The 7949-nt window shown below is 40.9% G+C and overlaps 1 protein-coding gene across 2 annotated transcripts in view; it reads right to left on the bottom strand.

The window, feature by feature from the left end:
• Positions 1 to 7949, bottom strand: part of abr (ABR activator of RhoGEF and GTPase) — a 118429-nt gene that overhangs the window by 71550 nt on the left and 38930 nt on the right. For both annotated transcript variants that reach the window (XM_005754043.1, XM_005754044.1), the window contains exon 2: positions 1506 to 1678. In XM_005754043.1, the coding sequence (XP_005754100.1) occupies positions 1506 to 1678 (173 nt within the window). The remainder of the gene's footprint in view (positions 1 to 1505; positions 1679 to 7949) is intronic.

The following is a 7949-nucleotide window of genomic DNA, read 5'->3' as shown; positions in this document are numbered from 1 at the left end:
TGCAGTGCGCTTCAGGGAGCTCCTGTGGCAAAATGTACACTGGGTCAATATCTGTGGCTAATATCAGAAAGAGAACTGGCAGCTCACGTCTTAAAGTATAATTGTTTCGGGTGAAACTCCAACCATTAATACCAAGAGAAAAACCTGGCTGAATGGCTGAAAACCTCATATTATCTTACAGTTCAGAATGCAAGAGCCACAAATGAACACTTCATTTAAACTGTGTCCGATATTTTTATATACCCAGTTATGTTTACTGGGTCGTGTGGTGAATGATCTTTTCTTCAACATTTTTTTAAAAAAAATATTTATCCAAAACCATGCTAGTCCATTCATTTTCTTCCACGTATTCAATTCAGGGTTGTAGGGCAGCTGGAGCCTACACCATCACCCCTCACAGGTCATCATCCCAGCTGTCACTGGGCAAGAGGCAGGGTACATCCTGGACAAGTCGCCAGTCTGTCACAGAGACAGACAACCATTCATGCTCACATTCACACACATGGCCAGTTTAGCTAACCCATGGATGTGTGTGCAGACACGGGAGCACTAAAAACCTTTGTGCCGTGAGGTAACAGTACTAACCACCACGACATGCCCTAACTGCTCCCTTCTGTCAATAATTTCAATTACTAAAATTGGATGAATTCTCAAATATTACTTCCTAGTTGCACAACAATTGTTCTCCTGTAAAGTTAAATCACTTAATAGACTCCACAATAGGAATTGATCATCTATAAATACCGACATGCAAGGCTTTTATTTTTAATTTGGCAGCCTCCTCTGCACTGTGGAAACCTGTGTTACACACATTCCTGGAGAGATTTTGTGTCATTCTTCTGACAACTGTTTGGTTGCATTAACACTTTCAGTCTTCAGAAACTCTCTCCTCGGATATTCATCAGGATCACCGTTTTCCTGTGCCAGGCTTGCAGTGCTTCATTCTGATACTATATTGTAGCAGTCCTCACCAGGTTTATGTCAGTTATGCTGAACTCTGAACATGAACTGAGAAAATTTCTCTTGGCATTATTAACAAAGATTGTATCGTCAATTCTCTTTACACTCCTTACACTGCAAAGTGCTCTGCAAAGCTAGACTGCGTACCACACTGCTGGGTGAGTCACTTCAGGACAGCTACTGTGGCTCTGGTCAGATTTTTTTTACTTGTTTGTGTTTTCATCTCAAAATCTAGATAGAAAAGTCGATTATTGCATGTCAAACTTTGGACTTCCCAGCAACCCTGTGCTGCCAGTTACAGCAGCAAACAAGAAGTAAACAACACCAACACCGTACAAGTACATTTGATAATCAAATCATGGCTGATCTATTTTAAGCGATTTACACCACATCTACCACCGACCTGTCACTTCCAAATAAGGTGACAGGGTGTAGACAGGAAATGTGAACCATTGTGTGCAGGTTGCTTCTAAAACAAATAAGTGTGTGTGTGTGTGTGTGTGTGTGTGTGTGTGTGTGTGTGTGTGTGTGTGTGTGTTTCTTACCCCAGCCAGCAGAGGTGTGGGTGACACGGTTTCTCCATCTGGCCCTTGGGGCGCGCAGAGCTGGGGTGACATGGTGGGCGATTCATCTATAAAGGGCAGCGTTTCTGAGCCATCCTGGGACTTGCCGTCCTCTCCTGCGTCCCCCTCGTATCCATCTGTGTTATAGTTAAAGTCTGGAGGACAGGACACAGAAAAAGACAAATATACTGATCAGCAAATCACCCCAAAGTTTTCATCACCACTTGGAACAGCCCAACACTTCCTCAATACAGCATTAAGTTCTCCATTCTGCTACATAACCTTGAGTTGAGGGGTTATAAGAATAAATGCCAGAATAAAGCTTCTCCAAAACATGATGTGTGGGTGAAGCTGACCGCTGTGTTACCCTATGAATGTAAAAAGTCAACATTCATATTTTATTTGGCAAGATATTGTTATAAAATGTTGTCATAATTACTGTATGAATTCTTAAGTTATGGTATATTTAGTGCAAGAAACATTAATGATCATCAGTGATCAAATTATTCAAAGCACTTGCTGAGGTGGTCTGGTGCACATCTGACCATATTTAGGTTGTCGTGTATGTACAGTATAACCCTCTTTGTAGTGCCATTAAACAGCCAGAAATGCCCCAAATTGAATTTTCTTGGGACATTTTGTTGTTTTAATAGATCTTCAACTTTGACTCCCAAAATCTAATGAGTACATTATTGTGTGCAAGTGAATCTTTGTCCCAGATTTAGACAAATCCACTCAAGATTTCCAGGAAACCCAAAAACAAATTGCCCCTGGCCATGAGTGTCACCAGGGCAGAGACATAAAAAACTATGGTTTACATTTTAAAAGCCAGAGCCAAGCATTGAATCAGCCGGCTGTTATTCTCAACCCATATTAGCCATCTAATTATTTTAATATTAACAATCTATGAGTAAGTTAAAATTGAAAAGGAGACACCCTTCAAATATTTTATGTGTTTTTGTACTGCAGCTTCACTGTTGCCAACACTTGGCACCTGTGGATCAGGTCAGGAGAGTCGTTTTTCCAACCAGCACGGCAATTTAATAAATACATTTCAAGAGCAATATATAGATTCATCTTATAAATGTAATGAAAAAGAAGAAGAAGAAGAAGAAATATTCAAACAAGCCAAGGTTAATAAATTAAAAAATAAAAACAACTATTATTATAGATGCTAATGCATTTTTGACTAACCATCTGTGATTAGATTATAATTCTATTTTGGTTTGCTAGTTTCATTCTTGTATTTGTGATACTGCAGTCTTATTTCATATTGTGGGAGTATTGAGGTCAAAAACCATGTCCTGTGACAACGCTCGTGTTCAGGCCCGAGTAGCAGTGACAGCTCCAGTAGAAAGAAACGACAATGACACTGAAATGACTCCTGTCCTGCCTTCAAAGGAGCACTGGTCAAGAAAACAGTGGAATAACAAAAAGGCAGAGGAGATATAAAAAGCCAGTGTCAGATCCTGTAGAAGAAAAGAGATGTGGACTGTTGCTGTGGATGATAAACTACAAAGTACGACACATATGCAAAACTAAAAGAGGCAAGTAATTATCGAGTTACATTTTCCAGGATGTTGTTCTATTTAGCAGTGAAGCATCTTTAAGGAACTCTGAATAGGAGGAGTAAGCTTGTAGCTTGTGAAGCTGTCCCTGTCTGCTTACATATAACGTGCAGTGAGAAGACAACAACATTTCATTATTACTGTGTTCATGTGCTTGAGAGGGCATGTGTGTGTTTGTACCAGTGCGTAAAGGATAGAAAACGCTAACAAGTTTTGGACAAGAACTAATTGAAAAATAAAAGCAGGGATCTATCCCCACTGGGAACACATGCACACTATCACTGGACCACCCACATGTCAATCAACTCCCAATCCCTCCCCACCCATCTGTTAGCTTGTGTGTGGACCATGGAGAGTCACAGTTACCATATGGGTTGCTTGTAAATGGTGCACGTGGGTCTTTGCTGACTCAGTGAAGCAAGTACTGATTATGCGAAGTGCTGCTAGATGACAAGAGTGCATTATGGTGATTAGTGTGAAGAAGGCAGTTAAAAACACTGATGTAAACTCATTTGTCCAACTCCAACTGCGCTGTGATCGTGCCATAGAAAAGATCGGCTCTTCCAATATGCACCTGTGCATGCATTCGGTTCTTTTCTCAGTCTTTCCATCTCTTCTCTCTCTCCGACTCCTCTGAACCCCTTCTGGCCTGCTGTCCGGCTCGTTTTCGCTAATCTGCTTAAATTGCGTGAGTGTATGTAAGAAAAAAAATACAGGGAACTCCCAAGACACTTAGCCAGTGCTAAAGCACTCAACAATGTGCAAATCCTCAAATTTCCTCCCAGCTTACGGCTGGTGTTTTGAAGCTTAACAGTTGGAAGGACGGATGGATAACTCAACAAAAACACTTGAGTCTAGACAAGCACAGAGGTTTCCTCCTCTTTTTAAAAAGAAGTTGCCCGTGACTCACGTCTATTTGCAGAAACATCAACATGCAGAAGAAACCATTCACAAATATATTCCCGGCTGTGCCAAGCAGAGAGCCAGTCGATTAGAGAGAGCAGAGCTGGAGCAGTGGAGACAAAGCACAGCCAGTGGGCTCACAGTCAACTCTGCTCCGTTTGGCTCCGTGCACTTCTGTGCTTACTTACAGTTGTCTGAGCTGACACACATTTGTTTATCTGATAATGGTGAACACGACGTGCGCTAAGCTAATGTGTGCCATTAGAACCAACTGGTGTTTGTGTGAATCACTCAGAGCAATTCACTGTGAGTGGTCAATATTTGTACTCGTTATCTGTGATTAGCCACATTAATGCAGAACACAGAAAGAAAAGAAAAGGCTATTGTGAACACGTCTCTTGCGCTTCGCTGCTGTTGCTTTGCCTTTCACTGATGAGATCAGACCAAGATGCAATACACATAATTGAGGACATTAAGGAAACATAAATAAAGGTTGTGCACAGCCATACGTTAGCAAAAAACACCACGTCAGCGGTGACACTGACCATAAGTTAGCCCTGTGGGGACATGCTGGACACACTGATAACTACTAGAGCACCAGCTGCAATGAGAGCACACAAACCACAAAGCTAATGAGTCACCGCACCACACCTAGTGTTCTCATGCTAGCCATGTATACCTGTATCTTTCATTATTGCAGTGCTGTTACTTTGGTAAAATCTGTCCACATTGAGAAATATAAACACTTGCCAAATTACCTAAAAATACCTTTGTGATAGATAGAAGTTGTCTCCATGACAACCTTTTGCCAAAATGGACACAAACAAAGTAAAAGACAATGAACTAAACTGAAAAAAGAAGATTTAATCATTACTTCCACATAGGAAGTTCAAATTTACCATTAGACAAACATTCAGTATAAGTCATTTCTACAGTTTACAGAGTTCTTACTCTAAACTGCCAAAGCTACATTTCCATATCTGTACAGAAGACAGACAGACTTTTATCACACCATGATATTTACAGTCGTTGTTTTCTGATTTGAATATTCATATAACTGTTTGTATACTGCAAAGTTCACAATACAGGTCCTTCATCGTAACATGTCTCGCACAGCCAGTGCTGATCACAGTATGTCGTGACTAACGTGGGGGAATTTCTCTGAAAGCTGTAGATTACAGCACAAAGGGAAACAGTGTAAAGCAAAGATAGCACACAGTGCAAATGCAAATAATATTCTGACTTAAATGTAAGTTTAATTTGCCCAGATGATGATGTCCAAGAATCTGGAGCTGGTGCTGGAAACGCTGCTCACAATGTTTGAATGTGCGCGAATCAGAAGCAGGTCCGCACGTGCACATGATTATCTGCACACACTCTGAAAATCTAACATGTGGGCTACCTCAGTCAGCTAATGCATCCTGATAATCCCCGTGCATGGTAAACAAACACACGAAAAGCAATTTTTCAGTAAAGAGGATTCATCAGCCCTAACCTGTTTTTAACTGCTCAATAGGGAGGTCCCCACACGTGCATGCACCAATATTTTAGAGGATTAAAATGGGGACAAACTCTAAATGTCATGTGATTAAATAGGAGGTAGCTTTGGGGTCAAGGACTGTAGGGGAGAAAGAGCAGAGTTAGAAATCAGCCCAACACACCGCCACACCGCCGCAGAGAACATGTATGTGGGTGTAAACATTTCCACATTTTTACACACAGAGTAAAGAGCACACTCAAATTCTCACCTAACTCGCCATCACTGGAGAAGAGAGAACGAACAGCACACACTGCCTCAAAGAAGAAAGCCATAAGTGTTGCCTGACTAGAGAAAAAAAAAATCCCTTTCAGTTAACTTTATCCATGTCGCAGGCTACGTCCTACCTAAAAGACTCGCACCTGAACTCCCACTGATCCTGTCTTCCTCGGCTTCAGTACTTCCTCTTTTTTAAATCGCTCTGATAGCACTCATTCAAATAAAGGCAATGTTGTATTCAAGTACTGCACAGCCACATCCTATGAGGAAGCAACACAGACACAAAGAGCAGTTTCTGTGTGGAAGCCATAAAATGCCCAAAAAGCGTCTTTGCATTCACTGGACAATGTCCAGCTGGTCAGCAAAGACTGTCCTGTTATGCTTTATGGACATTGGAATCACACTGCCCAAACTTAATTCTAAAGCTTACAAGCGGCTGTAGTGAAGCCAACTGTGGATTAGTAGAGTTTTCATATTTGGAAATTATTCAAATCACCATGTTTCTACAAGCTTCTATGAACGGGGCGAGCATTTGAAGTGATGGAATGGCCTGTGACTGTTTTATAGAACCATCTGAATATGTAATCTGGCTTTTTCCAGTCTAGGAAAAAAAAAACTTTTAGCCACCTGACTGCTATCAAAGAAAAGGATACATCAAACAATGTCAGACTAATTTGTAAAAGCACATTGTAATCTAAAACGTCCATTAAAAATGAGATATTTTACCATCCAAACACAGCAAAAAGTACATTTTTAGATGATGTAAGCAGCTCTCAAGACAAGCTCAGAGTGCCCAGCTTCAGTTCACTTGAATATTTCCTTTGGATTTCATCACTATTGGATCACTCATATCAGCAGCAGAGACTTGTACTCAACACACAACTTATACAATGTGAGGTGCTTTCCCTTATACAAATTTAAAGGATATACCAAATGACAAGGGTTCAGTGTTTTATAAATGAAAAGGTGACTTGATGATCAAGCCTAGCAAAAGGCTAAGAGCTACACTCATCCAAGAAAACATATTTTATGAAAAAGAGGATTTTAATAAAACAATGCTATTGCTTGCAATGAAGCAGGGGGACGGACCTGAGCCAGAAATTCCACAAACATTCACCCGTTTGATGCTGTTCTGCGCTCCACGTAATGCTTATTGAAACTGGTGTAGCCCATGAGGAAACAGACTCTCTCCTTGTGTCACTCACACCACAGACACATACACAGTTATTCATGTGCTCTGCTGTGTGTTGATTGGGTTAAATCAATGAGGCCTCAGTTAATAAGACATGGCTCCTTTCAAACAGGCACACATGCACAGACACACACAGAGCACTAACTATGGGAGTCTGTGTTAAGGTCTGCAAAGGCCAAGTGTTTAAATCTGCCATCTGCATAACCAACTACCTCAGCAGTTTCAGAGCAAACAACTTCCACATGTGGTGGAAGAAAATCTATTACAGCGAATGCACTGAAAGGAATTCGAAACATTTGGAGAACAGAGCTGTAACACAAATTTGAATGGTAGACTTTTTTTAAGTTATTTGAAATGAAAACTAAAATAACAGAAATAAAAAGGCGCAAATATATCATTTGCTGCTAGAGGAATCAAAATGCAAAATGTGTTGTCATTAAATAGGTCAGGGATTACAGGCAGTGTCTGCTCTCTCCTGCAGCTTGCCATCTTATCACGCTCTTCTTTCTCTCTCATCATTCCCTGGGTCTTCCAAAATAAAAGCTCTGTCTATTTAAAGGAGGGGTCTTCTGTCACCAGATGTGAACTCAAAAAGATTGTTGGTGTTTTACCAGACACTGCAGGGTCTTTACCTTAAAACAGAAAGGTTTTGTAAACGGATACAGTATTTTTTTTAAAACTATTGTTCCTGCACAGGCAAAGAGCCTCTACAAAGAGTCACTGCTGGAGTAAATAGATGGGTATATATGGTTTTAACTCCACACTGGGGAAATTAAATTCATTGGTGTGTGTGTGTGCGTTTGTGTGTGTTCCTAACCTAATGACCACAGTCCGGTGTCAGCTCACATTGCTGTCACCATTAACCCATCTTGACAGACAGCTCTAAATCCACCTGTCACGCTCAATAAGCCATGATCACCATCCACGTTGATGAAAATGCTTTCTGCTGCTGTGGTGGTGTCAGGAGGTGAAACTGAACAGCCTGAGCAACACTAACTGATGGAGAA

Source organism: Pundamilia nyererei, unplaced genomic scaffold, assembly GCF_000239375.1.
Source record: "Pundamilia nyererei isolate P.nyererei 1_Seehausen unplaced genomic scaffold, PunNye1.0 scaffold00498, whole genome shotgun sequence".
NCBI lineage: Eukaryota > Metazoa > Chordata > Actinopteri > Cichliformes > Cichlidae > Pundamilia > Pundamilia nyererei.
This window is presented reverse-complemented; position numbering and strand designations above follow the sequence as displayed.